Source organism: Crocuta crocuta, unplaced genomic scaffold, assembly GCF_008692635.1.
Source record: "Crocuta crocuta isolate KB4526 unplaced genomic scaffold, BGI_CrCroc_1.0 scaffold127, whole genome shotgun sequence".
NCBI classification, from domain to species: domain Eukaryota; kingdom Metazoa; phylum Chordata; class Mammalia; order Carnivora; family Hyaenidae; genus Crocuta; species Crocuta crocuta.
Window position 1 is genome coordinate 7,939,891 of NW_027532008.1, and position 26,442 is coordinate 7,966,332.

Sequence of the window (26,442 nt, forward strand, 5' to 3'; positions counted from 1 at the left end):
GGGACGCTTAGCTTAGTTAGCTTGCCTCAGTTTGTGGCCCAAACTGGATTTGAACCCAGATCTTTAAGGTTCTGAATCAACCATCCCATTTCACTGTTGGTGGCCTCAGATTCTGGGACTTTGTTCCCTTTCGAGAGGAGTCTGATGTGGGAGCACCCCAGGACCGATGACACGACCTTATAAAGTAGTTGTGGGGGCTGAAGAGGGTGGTGCTGACGAGCCGCAGAGCACAGGCGCACAGAAGGCCATCAGCGGGGGTGCTTTCATGCCATCAGGATTCCAGGAAAGTGACCGGGGCTCTCAAAGTGGAGCCTCTAAGGCGTCAAGGACCACCCATGACAGAAGAAGTCAGGGCTGGCTCGGCTGGTCACCAAGAATCACACACGTTTTGTGACTTTTCTCCTCTTCTAAAAAGAGAAAGAACATCATTTCCCAACAAGGTGCAGCAGCATTAGATGCTTTGAGAGGGAGTCTATACAGAATCGCAGAACTTGGCTGACCCTTTGGGGAGATCAGCGAGGTCAGGTGACCTGCCAGGACTGGACAGCCAGTTGGTGACAAGGCTGGACCCGGGTTTAGGCCTTCGTATGAGGCCTTGGTCGTGTGTCCTATCTGAGCTCTTTAAATGCTGGGTAGGCCAGGGCAGGTCCAAGGAGGAGAGGCCTGCTGNCCTAGGGGCCCACAACCAGCACTGGGAGTGAGCTCTCCTCCTTCAGGGTCAGAACGACCAGCTGAGGGAGCATCTCCCCTTAGGAGTTTGCCATGGGGATTCCCATTTTATAGGTTAAAAACAGTCTGAGAGAGAGAAGGTGACTTGCCTGAAGCTAGGAAGCCACAGAGTCAGGGTTGGGTTTTTTTTTTTTTTTTTTTTTTTTTTTTTTTTTTTTTTNGCAGTGAAGCAGCCTGCAGGCTCCGAGATGTCAGAACGGAGCATGATGCGGGGTTCAAACTCACAAGCCGTGAGATCATGACCTGAGCCGAAGTTGGACGCTCAGCCGACTGAGACACCCAGGCGCCCCTGGGTTGGACATTTTCGATGACTAACTACTAAAGTCTTCCCGGGGGTGCGTCTGGACAGCCATGGGGTGGGGGGGCCGCACGAGTGAGGAGAACCCAGTGCAGGGGTGCTGCAATGACTCCCAGCCCTCCTGCCCTGCGTGACCTCCAGATCCGACAGGATGTCAGGGTCACCTGGTTCCCCCCCATGTTGGGGCAGGGCTGTTTCTCTACTCAGCTTCAGCCTCCTGCTTGCCCCCTGACACCCACCCCCCTCCACTTGCCCTGGGCTCGCCTGGGGTGGAGGCGGGGTGCTGTGAGTTCCTCTCTGACCAGCGGCCACTCTGTGATCCACGGGAACAAGTCACACCTCAGGGAGCAGCAGTCTTGAAAATTGTGTTTGTTCCAGCCGTAGGGTGGGAAATTCCTTAAAAATTTGAGCTGGAAAGACCCACAGAGAGCTTCTAGTCAGCCCGTTCCTGGTACTGATGAGGACAGTGAGTCCCGGGGAGGGCAAGGGACTTGGCCAAGGCCACACAGCTCGTCACTGGTAACGGTGTTGGTACCAGAACCTGTGAGGGGCTTTCCTCCCAGTATTCTTTGGGGTCAGCAACCTGGGAAACCCCTAGGGCAGTAAGAAGCCAGCAGTGGGGTTCCAGTCAAGGGAGGCACATCCATCGAGTGATTCATTCCCTCAGCGAAGACGGGAAGTCGTCCTGGTGCTGGCTGTCAGCCACGGGCTACCCGGTCCCCATCCTGGCTGGGACCCGGCCTGGCCCCTCCTTCTCAGCTCCTGACAAACACAGCGGTGCTTTGCCCTTTCTGGCATGAACCCCCAGCCGCCCACCTGGAGTCTTTCTAGTGTCTTCTATATCCTAGTGCCAGAGCGGCTGAGTCATAGCTCAGCCCCCGACAGGGTAATGGGGAGAGGAGGAAGGCACAGGGCATTGCTCCCTTGTGCCAGTCCCAAAAGGCCAGCCTGGGGGGGATCAGGGTCCCCTGCCAACCTGCGCTGGGACAGCAGGAGGCCCTCCTCCCCTTCTTCAACACCGGGGACCCTAGAATGGCTTCGGTTACCCAGACCCTGGGCCGCACGCCTCAGGCTTGGTGAGTCAGGGCTGCCCGGGATGGGGGGCGGGGGCCGCCAGTGACAGCCGCACTCTGAGACACTCCCCACAGGGGTGGGGGGGGTGTGGACCCGCCGCCTCCTGGAGAAGGTGCTGAGGGTGCTCCTGTCGACCTCAGAACAGCCTTAGGAGTGCTGTGCTGATCCTTTATTGCAGAGGAGAAAACTGAGGCTCAGTGCACCGAGTAAGACCAGCCCCTGGGCACAGTCAGGAAAGGGCGAGATTGCACTGGAACCCAGGAGGCCAGGCCCCACAGCACAAGCACCGAGCCCCAGGGCCTGAGAGTTTTGGTGTTTAGAGGTTAGATCAGCCAGGGCGAGGAGGGATTTGGGGAACCAGAATGGGCAGTGGAGGTGAGGCCCCGGGGAGCCTCTCAGTGCACTGGGGGGCAGGGTCAGGAGCCCCTCCTCCATGCTGGCGGCATCCCAGCCGTTGCCATGGTGACGGGCTCTGGGTGGTTTCAAAGAGAGGACTAGTTCCCCAGGCACTCAGAGCCTCCCAGGAAGAGCAGGGCTGAGGCCAAGGGGGGGGGGCCAAGATGGTGGGGGATCTCAAGGTGGGGGAGCAAGCTTTCCAGAGCCTAAAAATAGGGCTGCGGCACCTTGACAGGAGGTGCCCCCCTGACCCTATGCCCTCAGCCCCCCAACCCCCACTCCTCTTACCTGCTCCCAAGAGACCGCCCCCATCCATCTCGCGCTGTGCTGACAGCTCCCCCTCCACGTACCCACAGACCCGGGTTTACCTCCATCCTTTTCTGAGTCCTCATAGCGGTCTTAACAGAAGTAGGATTTGCTGCCATTTAACAGATGAGGAGACAGAGGTGGAGAGAGGCAAACTGGCTTCTCTAGCCGGCAAGTGGCAGAGCCAGGTCCCTTCCCCAGGTCTGCCTGACCAAGTAGCGGATCGATCGCCTCTCCCGGGGCCCAGGAGCAGCCGCTGCCACGGGGCCTGCTGTGCGCAGGCAGCTTCCCCGTCCTGGGCGCGTGGCTGAGGCCAAAGCAGGCGGCAGTCGCTGTGAGACGCTGGGGCAGCACTTCAGGCCCGCTTCGGGCCACCCTCTGCAGGGTCTCCTGCTTCAGTCCTTGGTGCTCCGTCCTCACCCCCCCGCTTCTAGGTCAAGGTCGGCCCTTTATCATCACGCTTCAGTTACTACAGGATGCTGCAGCCTCTCTCCACAGACTGCCTCTAGAGTCTTCTATGGCCTGTGACCCCGCTGCTGTCCTGGCACTAATAGCTGTGTTATCTTCAGCAACCCACTTAACGGTTCTGTGCCTCAGTTGTTTTTCCGTTCCCTGAAGCCCAGTCCTTCATTCTGGGTCTGGCCATTTCTCCGCACGTAAGCAGATAGGGCCAGCCCGCGTGCCCCCCCAGCCCCCTTGCGGCAGGGGTCCGAGCCCACCGGGGACCCTGAGGCTGCCTGGAGCAGAGCACCTGAGCCTCCCGTGGCTTAGACCAGGGAGAGATGACGTGTCCTAATTCACTCTGCTCTTTGCCAGAATAGTTTTATTTCCTGACACTTGACAAATATTTCATCTCATAGCTCTGTGTCCGCAGCAAAATAACTTGGCTGCCTAGAGAGGAAGCAGGGAGCAGTCAGATAAATTAATTTACTGGCTGCCATCACGCTGATGGCTGGGGGCCCATCCGAGCCATGGGCCAGCGGGAGTTCTTGGCAGCAAATGGCCCTTCACCAGCCATGATCCAAGGGTCTGGAAATGTTCCTGCATCCCTGGAGCCACAGCAGAGAGGGGATCAGGAGCCGTGTTGACAGGGCAAAAGAGAAGACTTCAGAGCCCTTGGGTGATGACAGGGTCAGCCCCTGGCAGCTGAAGCTCCCAGTCTGGAAACTTCCTTCATAATAATAGCACTGGTGACAGCAGTGAGGACAGCTGCTGGCATTTATGAGGCACTTGCATGTGCCTGGCACTGTGCCTCACATCAGTTGGGCCTTATTTGATGAAACGTCACCAAACCCCGAGAGGTGGGTATCTCACACCCATTTCACAGATGTGGAGACTGAGGCCTAAGGGCAGTTAAGTCACTGTCCCGAGGTTCCACAGCAGGTAGGAGGTGGGGTGAATCTGAGGCCAGTTCCACCAGGAACAAAGCCCGGGCCTGTTGCAGAAAATCTGAGGGGCCAGCTGGCACGGCGGGAGGGCACAGGTGGCCCGAGCTGGGCCCTTCCCCGGATTCCGAGGGGATCCCTGGCCCTAGCTGGCTCTGACCCACCCCTGTGCCCCACAGCTGAAGGAGCATCCGGAGAAGGGGGTGTACGTGAAGGGGCTCTCCATGCACACGGTGCACAGCGTGGCCCAGTGCGAGCGCATCATGGAGGCCGGCTGGAAGAACCGCTCGGTGGGCTACACGCTGATGAACAAGGACTCCTCGCGTTCCCACTCCATCTTCACCATCAGCATCGAGATCTACGCTGTGGGTACGTGGGGCCGGGTGGGCGCCAAGGGGACAGGGCCCCTCGAACTGGGAGAAGACTCTCGAACTGCCCGGAGGCAAACCCAAGAGGCCCCTCCCGTGTTCGGGCCCATATTTCCAGGATAAGTGGCGTGCACAACAATAATGGTAATACTAGTAGCTCGTTCACAGTGAGCACTTACTACGGGCCATGGAGTTTCTGTGCATTAGCTAATTTCCCCCTCACAGCAACCCTGGGAGGTGGATACCAACATCATCCCCATCTTACAGATGAGGAAGGCGAGGCCCCCCCGACTAGACAGTGTCAGAGCTGGGCATCGATCCCGGGGCTCTGTCTCCAGGATCTACCCCCTGGACCTTTTAGGTTGTCCTTCCAGGCAGTGCTCTCCACTCTTCAGTCATCTCCCTCTTCCTTCTTTCTGGAAGAGTCCTTGGGGAGGGAAGAGGAAGGGAAGAAACGCATTTTTGTTTCTGGCCTCCTGTAGCTGCCATGTGAATCACTTCACAGACTTCTGTGTAAACCCCACAATAGTCCTAGATGCAGGCAACTTCATTCCCATTGTACAGATGAGAAAACTGAGGCTCTGAGAGGTACAGTGGGTTGCTTGTGCAGGGTTCTGCAGCCAGTAAGTGGTGGAGCTGGGGTTTGAAGCCTGGTCTCTCTGACATCTGGGTTTCCCCACTAATACCGCAGCTGCCTCCCTGTCTGTGATCCATCATGAATAGAACCCTCGAGAGCACTACAGTAGGATGCAGCCTTGGCCCAACCAGAAGCATAATTCTGGAGAGATCCCTGACCCAAAGTCAAGGCCGGGGCACCTCCTACTGCATCACTCAGCCTGTGTGGGTACCTGGCTCCGAGTCAGATCACTTGGGTTGGCTGGGTCTGAGTCTCCTCGGGGTGCTGCTATGGGGAGGGTGGGGTCAATGAGGTCACGGCCTCACATGATGAGGTGTGAGCAGGGGCAGGGTCTAGGGCAGGGGAGGACAGAGCCTCTGCCCCTTGGTCTTTGCAGGAGGCTTTGGAGGTTGAGGCAGGCTGCCTGGCAACAGGCTTTCTGTGGAAACAATCTTTTAAACAAATTTAAAAGGTGTTTATCATTTCCATTTTAAAATAAGTTCAATAAAGATAAGTTAGGGATTAGAGAAAGGTGGGGAAAACTACTCAGAAGCACAACTGACTATTAGTATTTGAGCATATTGGGGTTTTTTGGTCCCTTTTTTTTTCCCCTATGAAAATTATAAACACGATCGGAATCGTACACCGTACATAGTTTCTCCTCTGCGTTTCATTCCCCGTGCCGTTACTGATCATTGTTACTGCCATTTGTTTGTGACTATGGGTGCTGCCTGAGGGACAGTGTATCACGAATGCTCCTGTCTAACCATCCTCAGAGGGCTTTAAAGTTGTTTCCCGTTTCAGGGTGTTGTAAATAATGCCACGATGAACATCTTTGTGCACAAACCCTTTTCTGCATTTAGAGTTATTTCCTTGGATTACATTTCCTGGAGAAGACCTCCTGGGGCAAAGGGTATAAACCTGTTTAGGGCTTGTGGTTCATTCTGCCAACAGCTTTCTTGCTTTCTTTAAGTTTATTTATTTATTTTGAGACAGAGAGAGCACAAGCAGGAGAGGGGGAGAGAGACAGAGAGAGAGAGAGGCTGATAGCGTAGAGCCTGATGTGGGACTTGGTCTCACGAACTGAGAGATCATGACCTGAGCCCAAGATCAAAAGTCAGATGCTTAACCGACTAAGCCACCCAGGCGTCCCCAGCCAAGAGCTTTCCAAAAGCACAATTCCAAGTTCCTCCTTCCTGCTGCTGCTTAAAAAAAAAAAAAAGCCTCAAACTTCAAGCCCCTCGCACGTCCAAGCCTCTACTGGGTGCCCACCAGACTGTCTGTTTCTTTACTTCAGGTCGCTGTGCACATGGGCAAAGCTAGGCCAGTTCTGGTTTCAACCAGCAGGAGACTAAGGAGGAAGCCCCTGGCCCTCTGCCTGTCCCCTCGCATCTCATTGGAAACTGAGTCAAGCGATTTCCCCCAAATTTCATAGCTACTAAGAAATAGAATCAAGATTGGACCCCCAAGATCTGTGCATTCAGTCCCCGTGCTCTAAGCCCCTGCTGCCAGCCGGGGCCCGACTCCTGTCACCCTCAGCACCTGGGTCTGCCTTGCCCTCATGGCTTCAGTCACCATCACTGCAGAATTGGGCTTGTTCTCAGGGGGAATGAACCCCTGCTGTGTGCTGGGACTGACTCTGAAAATGTGCTGTCAGTTTACTTCACTCCTCCCAACAACCAGCCCCAGTGAGGACTCGTTGGTAGTTTCATTTTGTTGATGTGAAAATTAAGGATCAGAGAGGTGCATGGCTCTGCCAAGGCCACACAGCAAGGAGGAGGCAGGGGTGGGTTGGGAAGAGCCTCTAAAGCCAGTGTCTTTTGCCTTGAAGGATACAAGGTGCTGGTGACCCAGGCTTCCCAGGAAATCTGGAGGGGCTATGGTTATCACTGAAAGAAGTCTTACTGCACTCAGAGAATAGTCTGGACCTCCCAGCCCCTGCTCCCTAGTCAGGCAGCCCTGTGTTCTGATCTTGGACTCACCACTTAGCAGTGGTGTGACCTTGGGCAAGTCAAATGCCCTTTCTGAGCCTCAGTTTCCTCATCTGGAAGATGGGGACAGTAATTGTGCCTCTTTCACGGGGCTCCTGCGTGGCTTACATGAGACCCTTGGCGGGCGAGAGCGCTCGGGGCCTGGTGGCTGAGTGCCCTTCCCCTCTGCCGGGTCCCTCTGCAGATGAGCGGGGCAAGGACCACCTCCGGGCAGGCAAGCTGAACCTGGTGGACCTGGCGGGCAGCGAGCGGCAGTCCAAGACGCGCGCCACAGGGGAGCGGCTCAAGGAGGCCAGCAAGATCAACCTGTCGCTGTCGGCACTGGGCAACGTCATCTCGGCCTTGGTGGATGGGCGCTGCAGACACATCCCCTACCGGGACTCGAAGCTGACTCGGCTGCTGCAGGACTCGCTGGGGGGCAACACGAAGACGCTGATGGTGGCCTGCCTGTCGCCTGCAGACAACAACTACGACGAGACGCTCAGCACGCTGCGCTACGCCAACCGGGCGAAGAACATCAGGAACAAGCCACGCATTAACGAGGACCCCAAGGACGCCCTCCTGCGCGAGTACCAGGAGGAGATCAAGAAGCTGAAGGCGATCCTGGCCCAGCAGATGAGCCCCAGCAGCCTGTCAGGTGCGTAGCAGGGGGAGGAGGGGGCAGAAGGGCCCAGGACTCAGGAGAAAGGCTCCCTCCCTTTGTCTTCCGCTTCCAGCTTCCCATCTGAGAGACGCGGAGGGAAGGCCACACCTCCTCTCCACTTCCTGCCTGCATAGCTTTCAAAAATATTTTTTTAATGTTTGTTTATTTTTGAGAGAGAGAGAACACAAGCAGGGGAAGGGCAGAGAGAGAGGGAGACACAGAATCTGAAGCAGGCTCCAGACTGTCAGCACAGAGCCTGACGCGGGGCTCGAACCCAAGAACCGTAAGATCATGACCTGAGTGGAAGTTGGAGGTTCAACCAATGGAGCCACCCAAGCGCCCTGCATAGCTTTCGATCAGTCAGAGAGAGCCCTGCGTGTGATGGCCGGACAGTGCCTGCTCGCTGACGGTCTCAGGAGGTCTGTCTGGCCTGTTCTGTCCGCTGCAGCCTCCATTGCCTGATCCCCGCCTCCAGGCTGCACACCCACCATCCGCCCCCACTCCCCGCCCCGTCTCCGCAGCAGCATCATGCTGCGCTGCTTAGCAGCTGGTGACTCATTCCCCCACGTCCCACCCTGTCTCCCACTTAGGCACCTTGTGATTGCAGCTCTCACACCCAGGTTTTTGGCTGTCATCTGGCAAGTAGAAATCTATACCTGCAGCACAGGCTTGTCAGGGTCCTTGCAAACTCCAGGGGTTTTTTTGCCTGAGAATCCCTTGGGGAACAGAGCACAAAAGAGCCCGAGTCCATCTGTTCATTCATCCATCTCTCCACCCACCTTCCTTCTGTCCCTCCCTCCTGTGTACCCGTTCATCCACTCATCCATCCACTCTTCCAGCTACCCATCCATCCATCCATCCACCCATCCATCCATCCATCCATCCATCCATCCATACATACATACATACATACATATATACATGCATATACCTACCCAGCCAGCCACCCATCTACCCATTCACCCACCCACCCAGCCATCCCCCCATCGACCCACCTATCTACCCATTCATCTAGCCATCTACCCAGCCATCCATCCATTTACCCAGCCATTCACCCATCTACTCACCTATCTATCCATTTATCCATCCATCCACCCATCCATCCATCCATCCNCCATTTAACCCACCCATCCATTCACGCATTCCATCTACCCACCCCATCCATCCTGCCATCCATACCTCCACCCACTGGTTCACTCCATGCCGTCATCCATCCTTTTATCTGTGCTTCCACTCATCCATTCACCCATCCATTCACGGCTCACTGAGCACCCTCCTGGGTGTGGACCTTCCCGTCAGCCCTGGTCTCGCTGTGGTTCCTGGCCTATTTCTGTCTTACTGTTCAGCCAAACTTGAGACACTCGTGTATTTCCCCGGCCCCAGTTGCTCTCCCTTGCGCCTCGTGCGGGCAGGCCCTGCGCCCCGACACCCTGAGCCTGCCCCCGTCGCCCCCCTGTCCTCTTCGTTCAGTCTGGGGATCCCGCCCCAGGCAGGCCTCCCCTGTCAGCTCCCTTAGCCAACACACCCCCCCTCCTTTTTCTTATTAACGTTTATTTTGGTTTTGAGGGGGGGAGGGGCAGCGAGGGAGGGAGAGAGAGAGAATCCCAAGCAGGCCGACAGCAGTGAGCCCAATGCAGGGCTCAAACCCACAAACCGCGAGATCATGACCTGAGCCGAAGTCAGATGCTCAACTGACTGCGTCACCCAGACGCCCCATCCCCTCCCTCCTCCTTGAAACCCTTGGTTTTGGACGCCCTGTGTCCTGGTGCTCCTCCTCCCTCTGCTGCTGCTCCTCAGGCCCCTGGCTGAGTCCTCCCCTCTCCCTACCCCCATATGGGGCTCACTAGGGTCGGGGCCTCCATCCTCACCTCTCCCCACACTCGTTCCTGAAGTGGCTTCACCTCATGGCCTTAAACCTCATCCCTGCTCCCTTGGCTCATGGGGGGCCCCCCAACCTGGCCGTGGGGCTGGTGTCGAGGTCTTATTTCATAAAGGGGACTGGGTGGGGGCTCGGGGAGGTCGGTGTTACTCATGGTGGAGGGCCGCAGGGGGAGCATCGTGTTGGTCGGGGAGGAGGGAGGAGCAAGGGGGATCCGGAGCCAGAGCTGGATTGGAGCCGTTACTGAGGTTTCTGTGGGGAGGGCGGGGCGGGAGCAGCAGCGTAGGCCTGGATGGTTTGAATGATTCCGGGGCGCCTGGGCGGCTCAGTTGCCTAAGTGTCCGACTTCGGCTCAGGTCATGATCTCACAGTGCATGGGTTCGAGCCCCGCGTCGGGCTCTGTGCTGACAGCTCAGAGCCTGGAGCCTGCCACAGATTCTGTGTCTCCCTCTCTCTCTGCCCCTCCCCTGCTCGTGCTTTGTCTCTCAAAAATAAATAAACATTAAAAAAATTATAAAAAATCGAGGGGCGCCTGGGTGGCTTGGTCGGTTAAGCGTCCGACTTTCGCTTAGGTCATGATCTCGCAGTTCGTGGGTTCGGGCCCCGCGTCGGGCTCTGTGCTGACTGCCGGCTCAGAGCCTGGAGCCTGTTTCAGTCTGTGACTCCCTCTCTCTCTGACCCTCCCCTGCTCACGCTGTCTCTCTCTCTCTCCTAGAAATATATAAAAACATTAAAAAAAAATTATAAAAAATCGAATAATTCCCATGGGTTGGGGCTCAGGGGCAGTCCTTGCTCATCTAGTCCTGGCCCTCAGGGGGTTAGGGCAGGGGAGATCCCGGCTGGGAGTGTGAGACAGAAAGGCGGGTGTGGTGTGGACTTGGCAGTGCTTGGCTGGCACGTGAAAGGTGAGCTAATAACGGCTGGCAGGTTGTTGACTCTCTCTAGGAATTAGCCGGCCCCGCGAAGGGCTGTCTCTCCCTTGCCGGCAAGTCCCCCACGATGTCAAACATCACAAAATACAGAAAATGTAAAAAAAACAAAACCAAAACCCCCAAAACAGTGACTACACAGTGCCCCCTGAATGCCAGCCTTGAATATCCAGCTGTTTCGTGAGCATTTCAAACGCAGCGTGTCTGACCCTGAGCTCCTGATCCTCCCCAACCTGCTTGTCCCCACTCAGGTGATGACAACATTCTCCTTCCGAGTGTTCAAGCCAGAAACCTGGGGTCGCCCTTGATTTCTCGTTTTCGCTCAAACCCATATCCAGTCCAGCAGTAGATCTGGTCTCTACCTTTAAGATAATGTCCAGAATTTGTTCACTGCGGTCCCGAGTCGCTAGCATCTCCTACCTGAATTACTGCCGAGCACAGCCACACCCCAGTAGGTATCCCAGTGTCTGCCCTTAGGCCCCTCAGTACATCCCCACGCAGCAGCCTGGGCGGTCCTGTTCAAACGCAAGTCCTTTGGTTGCCCTGCGCCAACTCTCTGTGGCCTGTTTACCCGAGTCAAAGCTAAAGCCCTCAGCACGGCTTCCAGGGACCCCACGATCCACCCCATTCCCTCTTGACTTCCTCATCACCCATTCTCTCCCTTCCTTGCTCCGCTCCAGCCACACTGGCTTCCTGGCTGTTCCTGGAACAGTCCACGCTCTCATCTGCCACAGGACCTTTGCACTCACTGCTCCCTTCTGTCTGGAAAGAATCTCTGCCTACTTCTCTCTGCCACCTCCTCCAGGTCACCGCCTTTGCCTTGCCTTGTCTGAAAGGTCTTCCTGAGCATGCTATGTAACCCTTCCCCTTGGTTCTTTCTCCTGAGCACCCTCCCTGCTCTCTTTCTGTTTCTAGAACACATCCCCTTGTACAGTGCTGGCATTTTGCTTATTTATTTTATGTGCTTCCTTCCTCCAACTGAAAACCCAACGTGGGTGTGGAGTTTTGTCTGTTTTGTTCCGTGCTATGTCCCTGTGCCGAGAACATACAGGTGCTCAAGAGATATTTGTTGAATGACTGAGTAAATTAGCATTCTGTATAGACACGTGCTTGAAATAAATTCAAAACTGTGAAGTCTGTTTTGAATAAGCATGTAGTTGTGTCTTTATGGATTTCTGCTTAGTTCCTGCAAACCGTGTGCACCTTGGTCACAGCCCTGGTTTTCCATCTGTCTCCCAGCCCTGCTGTCTAGTCAGGCACCCCTAAGCCCTGTCCGGATTGAGGAGAAGCTGGTGCCCCCACCTGGGGTCCCCGCCGACACAGAGGCCGAGAAGCAGCTGATCCGGGAGGTGAGCCCCTGGGCAGGTGGGAGAATGGCGGGCAGCTCAACAGGCTGAGGCTCAGAGAGGTGCCATGACTTGCCCAAGGTCATGCAGCTAAGGAGAGTCCGAGCTGGGATGTGAACTCGGGTCCTGACTGCAGAGTGCAGTCCATCCCAGGTCAGGGCCTGTATGGGGGGAACCGGGAGGGGGGCGGGGGCATCTGCAGGAGCGCCGTCTCTCCTCGGTACCCCAGGACGGGTGACTGTGGGCTGCTGGGAGTGGAGAAGGCCTTCCGGGTGGCGGGAATGGGCTGTCCCCCGGCAGGGGGGTCGGAGTGGAAGGGAGTTGGGCCCCTCTGCAGGTGCCAATGAGAGCCGGGCAGCCCAGGTGGGCAGTGGGGAGCCCCCAGGCACCCATTGGACCAGTGGATATGTGGGGTGCTGGCCTCCCCGAGAAAGCTGTCACCTAGGGGCACCTGGGTCGTGCTCCCACGTGTGTGCCTTCCAGCATCTCTGGAGAGCAGCAGGGTAGGCGATAGTCATACACGGACTGACAGGTGTCGAGCTGATCCTGGAGGAGGGGGACTTATGCAGCCTGACTCGGCACAGCTTCCTAACTGCCTGCTTAGGCTCCGTCCACACGCCCCGCTGGCTTCTGGAGATTCCTGCCAGCCTAGGGTCCCATGCAGAGACCTGAGCATGGGCCTGGGACACTGGCTCTTTCCCGGTGGAGGAGTAATGCCAGGCAGGGACAGCTCTTCAGGGACTGGGGTCTGGATATGTCTGCCTCTCAGCTGTCACCTCAGGTGGGATCAGCCCTGGCGCCCCTGGGAGCCCTCACGAGGCCATGGGGGCCTAGGGCCCAGCGTCTGGGGGGCAGACAGGGTAAGGCCTGGGAGTCTGAGTCCCATGGGCTGGAGGACTGGGAGAAATCCACCCCAGTCCCCAAGGGCTGCCCATGACAGGCAGAGGCTTTTACTCCTCGGGGAGAGGCGCGGTTGTGACCCCTGATGGCCTTTGTCCTGGCCCCTGTGAAGATCCTGGGAGCCCAGGGCTCACTGCCCTTCCTCTGCTCGCCTGGAGGGTCCTCTAACATAGGAAGCCATTGAAACCCGGCCTAATGCACGGGAGTGAGGGTGCCATGTGGAGAAAGGTTTGGGGCAGGGGGAGCCCCTGGGGGGCAAGAGCGGGGGAGGGGACGGGCTGGGAGGCTCTTTGCACCAGACTGACGGTGACCGCAAAGATGGAGGGAGAAGCAGAGGAATAAAAATGTATTTCATCCTCGATAGCCTGAGCACCATTTGGCTAAAACGTATTTATTGACACGCACAGGCATTCATGATATACTGCTTTTTTTCTTTCATTGTGATTTGTTGCTAGTTTCATTTTTTTTTTTTTTTTTAAATTTACATCCAAGTTAGCATATAGTGCAGCAATGATTTCAGGAGCAGATTCCTTAATGCCCCTCACCCATTGAGCCCAGGCCCCACCCCCACCCCTCCAGGAACCCTCTGTTTATTCTCCATATTTAAGAGTTTCTTATCTTTTGTTCCTCTCCCTGTTTTTATATTATGTTTGCCTCCCTTCCCTTATGTTTCCCTTTTATGTGTCTTAAAGTCCTCATATGAGTGAAGTCATATAATATTTGTCTTTCTCTGGCTGACTGATTCCGCTTAGCGTCATACCCTCTAGTTCCATCCATGTAGTTGCAAATAGCAAGATTGCGTTCTTCTTGATGGCCGGGTAATACTCCAGTGTGTGTGTGTGTGTGTGTGTGTGTGTGTGTGTGTGTGTGTGTACATCTTCTTTATCCATTCATCCCACATGGTATATTGCTTTGTGGAAAGATAGAGTATAAACAAATATTATATAATTAGCCTGTTAAAAATGGAGAGTAAAGTTCGGAAGGGTCCTCACCAGCCAGGAATCATCCCAGGGTGTGTAGACCATTTTAACTTGTGGCTTATCGGTATTTCCTGGGTTGTTTGAATGCCAGAAACACAGAAAGCTGTGTTGTGACGCAGTGATGTGACGCAGCGCCCCCCCACCATGTTGCCCCCCCACCTCCAGGAGTATGAGGAGCGCCTGGCCCAGCTGAGGGCCGACTACGAGGCAGAGCAGGAGTCCAGGGCCCGGCTGGAGGAGGACATCACTGCCATGCGCAACTCGTATGACGTGAAGCTGTCTACACTGGAGGAAAACCTGCGAAAGGAGACAGGTGGGTAGCCAGCTGGCCCCCCTCCCCGTTTTACTGACATCTGTAGAGCACTTTCTGCGCACCAGGCTCAATGCCGGGTACTCCTCACAACAGCCCAGCAAGGTAGGAACCAGAGTTACCCTCACTTTATAGGTGAGGAAACTGAGGCACAGAGAGGGTAAGTAAGTTGTCTGTGGTTACACAGCCGGTACAGTGGCGTCAGGATTGGAACTCAGGCAGTGTTCTCACTCACGCAGCGTTGCATCTGTGACACCTTGGCCACAGGCTGGGTTGACGTATCGCCCATGTTTCGTGGGTGAGTTCCTTTCCTGGTGTCTGTGTGTTCTAGTCTCCTCACCCTTTTGAGCCTACCTGTTATCAGAGCAAACACATCCCAAAATAAGGACACTGTGATTAGCGAGAACTTTCACCTTGCTGGAAATTTTCATTGTCTTTTTGACATTCTAGAATGTTCCACCCTATCACTATCATTCAAATACCTGTGCTGCCAGGCAGCTCAGACCTCCTAGTACTCCTCGAAATACCGTAAAAGCCGTCTTGTATCGATGACGGTGTTAGCCAGTCGTGGGTACCATTTATCGGGCACCGCTGTGTGCCAGGTGCCCCCTCGGCGAATTAGGGTGCACTGAGCCCCACGTCACCCGTGTGCAGACTGAGGCTTGGCTGCAGGCCACTGGGCAAGGGAGTGGGTGTCTTTTTTCATCAAGGGGACCATCAGGACTCCCTCAGGGGAGCCCACGACCCAGCGACAGAGAGGTAGGTGGACGTAGTGGCAGTGGGCTGGGAGCACGGAGGTGGCCTGTGTGCTGCAGCTCCGTGCAGGCCGGCAAACCCGGAGGAGAGGGAAAAGCAGGTTCTAGTGTTTTCTGTCCTGGAGTGCTCCTCCAGTCCGCTTTGGATGTTAGGCCTCTGAGCGACTTTATGTGGTCTGACATTCCCCTACAGTGTCCATTTACCTCCCACGGAACGTGTGTGTCCTGTGGACAAGAGCCCTGAGCAGGGCACTCCTGCAGGGGCCCGTCGGGGTCTCGCGTGTGAAGTCTGCTTGCTGATCAGGAGTTGTCAGCAGTGAGACCCACAGGGCAGTCACCTTATGTGATAAGAGCAGTTCCAAGGCAGGGTGGTGGCTGGGGACGTCAGAGAATGGACGTAGTGCCAGTCAGGGAAGACTTCCTGGAGGAGGTAGGAGGAGATGGGGCGTGAGTTCTGGAGATAGAAGAGAGGGCAGAGATGGGAGGCCAGTATTTGGGGGCCTGGGAGGCTCTCTGAAGCCCATCCCTTAGAGATGGTGCACTTGGGCCGGCTCCCAGGGGGCCCCTCACCCTACTCTGGAAGAAGTAAAGGGAATCTCCATTTGCAGAGGCTGTCCTGAAGGCGGAGGTCCTCAAGGCGCAGGGCACGTCCAGGGCCGAGTTTGCCAGCAAGTCTGAGTACTTGCCCACGTTCCACTACGAGATGGCCGTGAAACCGGAGGTCTACTCCATGCCGCACTCTCTGCCCGGCGAGGACGTCTCCGGCACCGAGGTCTCTCCCGGGTTCGAGGAGCTGCCAGAGGCGGGGGCCTCCAAGTCCGAGGCGGGGTCTGACGGGTCTTCCGCGCTCGAAGAAACCTCCGTGTCCGAGGCCTTCCTGGGGCCCCAGGAGCCCTCCGACCCGGAGTTCTCCGTGCCCGAGGTGGAGGCCAGGAGCAGATATTTCCCAGACGAGTATCTCGGCCAGGAGGCCACGGAGCCCCTGCTGCAGGAGGGGCACGTCCCCGAGGAAGAGGGGCCGCCGCCGCTAGCCCTGGACCTGTTACCGGGCCTGCGCGACCCGTTTGCTGGGGTGGAAGCCAAGCTGGCCAGGCTGTCCTCCACCGTGGCTGCGGCCCAGGTGCCCCTGGCAGACATCCCCAAGGTCCCCGCGCAGGTAGCTGATGTCGCCCAGGCCGCCGTGTGGGAAGTCAGTGGGTGGAGCTCAGCTGGGGACACACAGGTCACCAGGCACGTGCAGATGTCTCACCTCTGCTGCCCTGGCGCCACCGCCGCCGCTGACTCTGCAGTGGCTCTGGCTTGGTGGCCGGCCTGCGGGCTCCGGTGTCCAGGGCCCCGGGAGGGGAGAAGCTCTGTCTCGGGCTCTGCACACTGGGGGGCGGAGGGCAGGAGGGATGGAGGCAGGAGGCTCTGCCAGGTGTGCACCTGTTCTGCTGACAGAGGGATACCCGTTTGGGGGATGTGCTGAGTTGCCATGGTTACGCTGAGCTGCCAGCCCAGAAAGAGCCTGCCCTCGTGCAGAGAGCCCGCCCAGCCCTCGTGTGGGAAGGCAGCTGCAGTTCAGGGACCCCCGCCCCCTGCCCTGGGGGTCTGGTGAGGCCGCTCTCCCAGCCTGCCCCTTTGTCTTGTCCGATGCCTTCTCCCCTTTCCATCCCCTGCGATGTTTTACTTTCTCTTCCTCTTCTCTCCCTTTTGTCCTTTTTCCTTTTCTTTTTCCTTTCCTGCATGCGCATGTGCGTGTGTACATGTGCATGCACATGTGCGTGTGTGTGTGTGTGTGCGTGCAAAGAACGCAGGCCTTTGAGGCAGACAGACCCAGGTTAAATCCCAGCCCCACCGCTCACTCAGTTGTGCAACCTTGGGCAGTCACCTTTCTGGGCCTTGGTTTCCCCTTCTGTAAAATGAGGATGCTGATGTGAGCTTCACCGGAGATAGCGCAAGCAGGGAGCACAGGGGAGAATACTCCCTCCCCCTTTCTCTCTTCCTCATTCTCTCATCTCCTCGCCCCTGCTCCCTATGTCTCCTTAGCTGTGATAGGAGGAGGTGGGGGCTTGATGAGGCGTGGGGCTAGGGGCGTGGGGTACTGAGGGAGGTCAGGGAGCGGAGGATGATTCTGGCCCACTGTCCCTCTCTGCTCCCCCCCTCCCCCGCCGGCCTTCTGCAAGCACCCCTCCCTGATGGATCTGCTGGGGCCTGATGGGGATGACGTTAGGTCTGAAGCCAAGACGGCTGACTACCTTCTGCTCAAGACTGTGAGTTCCTCCCTGGGCCAGACCCTCAGGTGGGGGGAGGAACTCCAGGAGCCTGGGTCTTCCCGTGACACTCTGGGCCTCAGTGTCATCATCCACAAAACAGGAACCATGACCCCAGCCCTCGCTCAGCTTATCAGAGATGGCCTGTGTACAAATGGAGAAACCGTCCTCTTATTATTGATGTGATTAAGAGGCCACCACTCGGCAATTTTCTGACTCCCCTTGGCCTGAGGAGCTCATCTGAAGCACGGAGGCCCAGTGTGTGCTGAGGGCGAGGGCTGCGGGCAGGGGCCGGGGTCCCCCGGGCGCTGGCAGGGACTACCCAGGTCCCGTTTTGAACACTGCTGCTCTCAGACCCCCCACCCTTTTCTCTTCTGCTTAAGAATCACAAAAGGCCACAGGGAATGAGGGGAAGGCTTTAAATCTGCCCATGTGTCGAGAGAGAAAAATATCTGGCAGCCTCCGGACAGGGTCACTGGGTAGGAGCTGGTACACTTCAGGTTCTCAGTAGATGCAAGGCGGGGTGGCCAGGGGAGCCCTGGCTGTAAGGTGACATTGACGTGGGACCCGAGCAGGAAGAAGGCGCCAAGGGCAGAGCATCGAGCCAGGGGGATGGCATGTGCCAAAGTCCTGTGGCTGGGAAGATCTTGACTTTCTCAGCAATGGGAAAATGAAGCCAGAGAAGCAGCAGGGGGAGAGGCAGGGGGAGGGGGAGGGGAGGCAGAGGGGGGAGGCAGTGAGAGGCACAGAGGGTACCTGAAGGCTATGGAAGAAGCTGGATTTAACTGCAAATGCACTGTGAATCTGTAATGGGTTCTATTCAGGAAAGAGCTGGGATTGATACGTATTTGGAGAAAATTGCCTGGCTACCACGGAGAGCCTGGGCCTTCAGGTGGAGGAGAGTGAGATGGAGACTGTTTCAGGATGTTGGACGAAATGGTGGCAGTAGGAACCCAACTGGACGCATAACTGGGTGCCTCCAAGCCAGAAGTGATCCATCCCAGACCGTGAGGGGCCCACACGCCCCCACCTGGAATTGAGGCCGCAGTGAGCTTGGGTGCAGGGGCCGGCCCCTCAGCCTTCACCTTGGTTTCTCTTTGTGCTCAGGAGGTTGACCGGGGCCCAGAAATGGCCAAGGAGGTGGTGTCGGCAGCAGAGCCTGGCATAGGGGCCGAGGCTGAGGCCCAGGTGGCCTCGGAGGCTCAACCTCAGCCCTTGCTGGTCATGACAAATATGAGAAGGGATGGTGTGGGCATGGAGGTGGCGGTGCTGACCGACGACCTGCTGCCCGTTGTGGACCAGCAGCAAGTGCTTGCCCGGTAAGTGCTGCTTGGGGCTGGCAGGACCCCGTAGCGGGACAGGACAGAGCTGTGCCCTGGACTTGGGGATGGATCTATCCAGATCCGGGGCTGGAGAGGCCCCAATCCTCTGTCCAGGAGCAGAGGGACAGGGATGGTGCTGATCAGTGGGGTGGGCAGGGCTCTGCTCAGGGAGCCGATGGGCACCCCCAGACTCCATCAGGCACCTGCTCCAGGAGAAAGGGAAGGGATTGAGTCTGCCTGGCATCCACAGGGCCTGGCCGTCAGGTTTCAGGGATCCCAGGGCAGGGTGATGCAGGTGCTCCTCAGCTCCCAGAGAGCCTCCGGTGCCCTCCTGATGCCAGACCTGCTCGCCCTAGGGACCAGCCACCCCAAATTCCCTCAGATGCTGCCTGCCTGGGGAGCGGGGATTTTTTTCTTCATTCTATGCAGATCACTTCACATTTCTGAGCCTTGGTTCTCACTTCTGTAAACGCAAATAACCTCTGTGACAAAGTCAGCACCATGGTCAGGGGCTCAGCCTCCTAGTGGTGGTAGATTTTGTCCCATAGTCCATGGTTCAGCTGTGAACTGAGCAGCAGCTATGTGCTGGGCACCAGGGCTCAAGGAAAAATGAGCTCCTGACTTGGCCTTCAAGGCGCTCACGGTCTGGGGGCGGGGAGGCAGATACCCAGGTCCAGGGAGAGCCAGCTTCCGTAGCAACCAGCAGCAAGTGGGTTGTGCAGTCGACTGGCCTCGGTTCCTTCCACCTCCACCACTACCTCCCGTTACCACCTGGGTCCAACTTAAACCTCCCTGTGCCTCAGCTTCTCAGCTACAAAATGCTGATAGTAGGAGCTCCAGCTTGAGAAGCTCATCATGAGGGTCCAATGAGACAGTGCCTGCAGAGACCCAGCGGTGGTGCCCGAGGAAACACACAGCACCTGTGGCCGTGTTCAGGGTGTGGTCTGGGGTATCGTCAGGGAAGGCTGCTTCTGTTTCTTCGAGTAGTTTGCTTAGCGACACTCAAGTGAGGTTTGCAGGACAGATGCCTCAGGGTGGTGTTTGGGATACAGGGCACAGCCCAGATAGCACTGCTGTGCCAGGCGGAAAATGTGGGCTCTGGGAGGCCGCTGGCGGGTGGCGGGTGGGTTGGCTCTGCATCCGCAGGGAGATTCTCACCCATCCTGTCGTGCAGTTGAGCGCACAGGCTTGGACTTGGGCAGATCTGCCTGGAGCCCTGGTTCGGACCCTGGCCAGAGTCAGAGCCTGCGTCTGTCTGCGCGAGGGGTTGTTGCACAGACCCCACGGCGACCTGCAGGACAGCCAGGGCGCGGGGATGGCCACCCACGGTCACGTGTGCTTGCTTCTCCGTGCGGCAGTTTGCAGCTGCTGGAGCAGCAGGTGGTTGGCGGGGAGCAGGCCAAGAACAAGGACCTGAGGGAGAAGCACAAGCGCAGGAAGCGATATGCGGACGAGCGCAAGAAGCAGCTGGTGGCCGCCCTGCAGAACTCGGACGACGGCGACTGGGTGCTGCTCAACGTCTATGACTCCATCCAGGAGGAGGTGCGCGCCAAGAGCAAGCTGCTCGAGAAGATGCAGAGGAAGGTGAGGCCCCGGCCCCGCCCGCCTCCCCCTCCGCACCCAGGTGGCCCAGGTGACGCTAGGCGGGCGTTCGTAGTTCCCGCCTGGCCGGAAGTGGGCGTGTCTCAGCTGTGGGGGGGGCGCGAGGGGGGGGCAGTGTGTGTGACTCAGCAGGGAGTCCATCATCAGCAGGGAGTCGGGCAGGACAGCGCCCGTGAGAGTGCCCGAGACAGGTACTCGGGGAGCCTGGCTCCGTTTTTATTTTCTCATTGTTTTAAAGGTTTTTTATTTATTTGAAGACACAGAGCATGAGTGGGGGAGGGGCAGAGAGAGAGAATCCCAGGCAGGCTCCGAACTGTCAGCACAGAGCCCGATGGGGGGGCTCGAACTCACAAACCATGACCTCCTGACCTGAGCCGAAACCAAGAGTTGGACAGGTACCTGACTGAGCCACCACGCACTCCTTTTTCATTCTGATCGAAGTATAAACATACACATCGCAAATGTGCAACTTAATTCATTTCCACAAAGTGGATGTGCCCAGGAACCCAGCCCCCAGATCGAGGAACTGAGAGCATTAAGAGAACCTCAGAAGCTCCCGGGGCCACCTTGGGTGAGGGGCAGGGGGGTTCCCATGGAGGCAGTGACTTCTGAGGTGGGACCTGAGCATTAAGAAAGGCCGGGCCCTGTCGTGTGTCGTGACCTGAAGGAAGAGCCTTCCAGGCCGAGAGAGGGGCCAGTGCCGAGCATGTTAGCGGCTGCAGGAACACAGGAGGTGAATGTGACTGAGCGCAGGGAGTGAGGACAGGACCCAGGAGGACGAGCTGGCACCTGCTTCTCTCAGCACCCTCGGGTGCCCCCTCGGCCGTCTGCAGGGCTGTCCCTCGTCCCCACCCACACCACCAACTGAAGGATCTCAGCAGTGGAGGCTGATGCTTTTCTCTCTTTGATCCTCTGTAGTTTTTAAATTTTCTTGGCTATTTTCATGCTTTTTATTTTTATTTTTTTCAAGTTTATTTAGAGAGAGAGGAGAGAGAAAAAAAACACAAGTGAGGGAGGAGCAGAGAGAGAGAGAGAGAGAGAGAGAGAATCCCACATGGGCTCCACACTGTCAGCACAGAACCCGAAGAGAGGGTTGAACTCACAAATCGTGAGATCGTGAGCTGAGTCAAAGTCGGACGCTGAACCCACTGAACCACCCCGATGCCCCCCACCCCCACTTGATACCCTTTTTATGTTTTCAGCCAAATCTGTTCTTCCAAGGATATCGTGAATTTGGTCTATGTACCTCAGTTTTGTTTTGTTTTGTTTTTTAATTCTTTCTGGAGTTCTGTTAATGTCTCATTTTACATCTTCTTCGCTTTTTCGTCCATTTCCACTCTAAGTGTTTGGATTGCTGGCTTGAAATGTCCCTATTTGTGAATTTAAGGAGATTTTGTTCCAATTGGGATGCTGGGGTACATTTCGGTTCCGCGTGCTTGTGCTTTAGGGAGGGGATTTTCTTCTGCTGAAATGCTTTGATTTTTGTTTTCTGTTTCTTATAGTACCTTTGCTTAGCTACTTCTGCTCTTTCCTGCTTAGTTTGCAATGTCTTGTGTTTTCTGCACTCTGGGGACCAGCAAGCAGGAAGCAGAGGGGAAGGTTCCGGCAGCTGGCTAGGTTTGCTCAGTCGATAGCGCCCTCTTCTGTTCAGACAGTGAAGTGCAGTGTTGAATAGACTTCGTCCCCTATTGCTGCGGTAGCTCACATAGCACCACAGACAGAGTTGCCTAAAAGAACAGCTCTGTGGGTCAGCATCCAGCTCTGGCATGGCTGGCCCCTCTGCTGAGAATTCCAGAAGGCTGCAGCCAAGGTGTTGGCAGGGTCAGTTTCCTTCTGGAGGCTCTAGGGAAGAATCTGTTTCTAGGGCATCTGTTGACAGGATTCTATCCTATGTGGTTGTAGGACTGAGGTTCCCATTTCCTTGCTGGCTGCCTGCTGGGGGTCATTCTGTTTCTAGAAGCTGCCTGCCTTTCCCAGCTCATGGCCCCCCTGAAGGACAGCCAGGGCCAGCCCCTCCCAGACCTCAGCTCTCTCACTCTACCCTTGTCTCCTTCGTCTGAAGCATCACTTCTAAGGCCTGTTCTCTGCCCGGCTCTCTGTTCCCCTTCTGCAAGGCCTGTGTGGTTACACTGGCTTCACCAGATGGTCCAGGGTAATCTCCCCGGCTTGAAGTCAACCAAGTAATGACCTTAATTCCATCTGCAAAGTCCTTTTCACTGTGTAAGATAATATATTCACGGGGATACCTGGGTGGCTCAGTCGGTTAAGTGTCCGACTTCAGCTCAGGTCATGATCTCACAGTTCATGGGTTTGAGCCCTTGCATTGAGCTCGCCACTGTCAGTGAAGAGCCCGCTTCAGATCCTCTCTCTTCTTCTCTCTCTCTGTCCCTCCCCCACTCATTCTCTCTCTCTCTCTCTCTCTCTCTCTGTCTCCGTCTCTCTCTCTCTCAAAAATAAGTAAACATTAAAAAAAAACAAAGATAACATACTCAGAAGCATGCACCAAGGGTTGGAAATTCCAAAAGTTCACTCTGACTTTTGGGTTCTATTTCTCTCCCTCTCTCTCCGTGGGAGGGGTCAGTGTGTCTTTTGTGATTTTCTCTTATTTCTGCAGGACTTTTAACTTCCCCCTCCAGGGGCCTCCCACCTGTAAGCAGCCTCCAGAAGCAATGCCTTGCAGAGACTAACCCCTCAGTCTCTACAGAGACTTGCAGAGACTCCGTCTGGTAGAGTCTGACCCACATTCCAGTCTCTTCCATCAGTTTCGCAGCATCAGATCCATTGTTTGGTATTTTCCCACTCAGAATGGGGCTTTCTCGCTTGGGGAGTGATTTTATCTGCCTTCCATCACCCTGCCTTCCCCCTCCCACACTTTCCTGGGTGCTTTCCCCTCCTCCCTGCTGTGGGGTGGGCCCACGAGCTGTCTGCTGGGCTTCCGGTATTTCAAAGCTGCTGGTGTTCTCTGTGTTTGGATCAGTAGGTTTTATTTTCTCTCTGTTCAGTATTGTTTTGAAGGGCCTGTCTGGAGAGATTCAGGTTTATCCCTGTCGTTATCCCCAGGTATCCAGAACATATTTTTTAATGTTAAAAAAATTTATTTATGAGAGAAAGGGAGAGAGAGAGAGAGAGAGGGAGAATCACAAGCAGGCTCTGTGCTGTCAGTGCAGAGCCCGATGCGGGGCTCGAACCCACAAACCGCAAGATCATGACCTGAGCCGAAATCAAGAGTTGGATGCTTAACAGAATGAGCCATCCAGGCCCCCACTTTTGTTTTCTTAATATAGGCAAATACGTGTGTGTGCCAATCTGCTGCCCTTACACATACATACCCTCCCCCTTCTTAGATAAAGACACTCACCTCTCCCTAGTCCTTTTCACATGATGATCCACCCTGGAGGTCACTCAGCAGCAGGATCTAGAAATAGTCCTTTCCTTTTTACTGCTACATGCTGCCCATCGTGAGGGTGCGTCATTGCTTATTCCAGCAGCCCCCTCACCTCTCTTTTTTTAGAATGTTTACTTATTTTTGAGAGAGAAACAGAGTGAGAGCAGGGGAGGGGCAGAGAGAGAGGGAGACACAGAATCCGAAGCAGGCTCCAGGCTCTGAGCTGTCAGCACAGAGCCCGACGCGGGGCTTGAACCCAGGAACCGTGAGATCATGACCTGAGCCGAAGTCAGACGCTTAACCAACTGAGCCACCCAGGCGCCCCTCCAACAGCCCTCTCTTGAGGGACATTTGGATTGTCTTCCAGCTTTTGCCAGGAAAAAGTGCTCTGCAGTGAGTAATCAGCACACACTGCTTTTGTATTTGGGGTAGGTTTACTTTGGAATCAATTCCTCCAGCTGGAGTCAGTTGCTGAGATGGAGAGGAAATGCATATGTGACTTCCTGTAGCTACTGCCAACTTCTCCTCCCTGCAGGTGACTCCCTTTGCGGTTCCACGAGTCTGTACCAGTGTGCTTTCTCACGGGCTCGGCAATGCATGTTTCTCTTACTGTCGAGCCAGGCTGGCCATTCCCTCCTATGTTTTAGGGACGGCTGCGGTTCTGAACTGGGCTCTTTTGCTCATTTCCCCCTCAGCAAATGCTGCTTCCTTTCCTTCTCCACTCCTAGAAGCTCTTTACAGCAGGAGCATTGTAGTTTATACTGGGGATATTCATATTCCTTGGTCGGTGACCAATTTCTTCCTCTGTGATATAAGTTAGAAACATTTTTGTTCCGATTTCATTTGTCTTTTTACTATGCTTTATGTTGTTTTTGTCCTGCAAAAGTCTTTTTTTTTTTTTAAGTTTTACTCTGTCAAATTAATTGACATTCTATTATCGCATATAGATTCTGAGTCACCATTGGGGAAGTTCATTTATGTTCCCTTCTAGAACGTGTATAGTTTCTTTCTTTCTTTTTTACATTTAAATCTCCGATCCACTTGGAATTCATCCTGATGCATGTGTGGGGAGCTGATTCAATATGAGGTGTTCCGGGTTGCTCTCCAGGTTTCCCAGCGCCATATTTTGAAAAGTCTGTTTATTCTCCACTGACTTCAGCTGCTGCCTTTATCGTATGCTAATGTCCTATAAGTGCTTAGGTGTATCTCTGATTTTCTATTCATTTCTCTTGTTCTGTCCATTCATGTACAAGTGCAAGCCAGTGTATTCATAGTAATTCAGGGGCTTTATACTATGTTTTGTCATTTCACAGGACTAATCCTCTGTCAGATTTTCTTTTCTATCCTGGATATCCTTTCTTGTTGTTTTTTTTTTCCCCCAAATGAACTATATGAACAATTGAGCTAGTGCAAAAGAAAAGGGGGAGAGAGACAAAGACGAAAATTGATGGAACTTTTGGAGGAATCATAATTTATAAATTAGCATGAGGGTATTGATACCCTTATGAGGTTGGATTTTCATGTTCAGGAACATGGTATGTCTTCTGTTAGTTCAGATCAATTTTTGTGTCACTCAAGAGTGTTTTATAAATTTCCTCACATAGGTTTTGAATGTAATCTTGTTTATTTCACACCTATTTTTTTTATTTGTATTTTTTTAAATTTGCTTTCCTCTGTGGGTTATCCTCTTCCATTATGTCTTCTCACTGGATTTTATTTGTAAGGTGAAGACTAGGGGTTTAAAAAGTACCTTTTACAAGTCATTGTGAAATAGAAGGGAATACCTCCTAACATTCTGTAGGACCAATGTCACGTGATAACAAAACCATACAAAGACATAACAAGAAAACTACAGACTAATATTTCTTATGAATACAGACACAAAATGCTCCACAAAATTCTAGCAAACCAAATCCAACAACATGTAAAAAAGATTGTACATCCCACCAAAGGAGGATTTATCTAGGAATCCAAGGTTGGTTTAGTATCCAAAACTCATTTAACACAAGACACCATATCAATAGAATAAACAAGAACAGCCATATGATCATCTTAGTAGATGCAGAAAAAGCATTTGGAAAAAAATCAACATCTGTTATTATAAAAACATTCAGGAAACTAGGACTAGAAGGAAACTTCTTCATTCAGATAAAAGGCATCTGTGAAAAATCCACAGAAAACATCGTACTCAATGGTGAAAGACTTAATGCCTTCCGCCTAAGGTCAGAAAGAAGACAAGGATGTCTGCTCTCACCACTTCTATTTAACATTGGGCTGAAGGGTCTAGCCAGGTCACTTAGGCAAGAAAGTGAAATAAAAGTCATTGAGTCTGGAAAGGAACAGGTACAAAGATTTCTGTTTGCAGATGACATCACCTTAGGTAGAAAATCCTAAGGAATCCACCAAAAAGAACCCAAAAAACACCTAACTACTTCAGCAAGGTTGCAGGATACAATATTAATAAGCAAAAAGCAGTTATATTTCTACATACTCGCAATGAACAATCTGCAAATAAAATTAAGAAAACAATTCCATTTACAACACATCAAAAAGAATAAAATACTTAGGAATAAATTTTAAAAAGAAGTGCAAAACTATATGCTAAAAATTAGCAAACACTGTTGAAAGAAATTAAGAATAACTAAATAAATGGAAAGATATCCCATGTTCATGGATTAGAAGACTTAATATATTTTTTAAAGTTTATTTCTTTGTTTTGAGAGGGAGAGAGACAGAGCATACAAGTGGGGAGTGGGGGGGGCAGAGAGAGAGGGGGGAGAGAGAGAATCCCAAGCAGGTTCTGCACTGCCAGTATAGAGCCTGACGCAGGGCTCAAACCCATGAACCATGAGATTACGACCTGAGCAGAAATCAAGAGTCAGATGATTACCCAACCACCCAGGCACCCCACGAAATGGAGCATTAATTGCCCACCTGCGTTCTACCAAGCATCCTCTGCTTTCAACTGGTTACATG

The 26,442-nt window shown here is 54.4% G+C and overlaps 1 protein-coding gene across 1 annotated transcript in view; it reads left to right on the forward strand.

Moving 5' to 3' along the window:
* Positions 1-26,442, forward strand: part of KIF17 (kinesin family member 17) — a 39,664-nt gene that overhangs the window by 7,090 nt on the left and 6,132 nt on the right. Inside the window, exons 4-11 of the mRNA XM_077775820.1 lie at positions 4,368-4,557; positions 7,348-7,800; positions 11,854-11,963; positions 14,006-14,153; positions 15,514-16,061; positions 17,071-17,157; positions 18,265-18,476; positions 19,838-20,063. Of these exons, the coding sequence (XP_077631946.1) occupies positions 4,368-4,557; positions 7,348-7,800; positions 11,854-11,963; positions 14,006-14,153; positions 15,514-16,061; positions 17,071-17,157; positions 18,265-18,476; positions 19,838-20,063 (1,974 nt within the window). The remainder of the gene's footprint in view (positions 1-4,367; positions 4,558-7,347; positions 7,801-11,853; positions 11,964-14,005; positions 14,154-15,513; positions 16,062-17,070; positions 17,158-18,264; positions 18,477-19,837; positions 20,064-26,442) is intronic.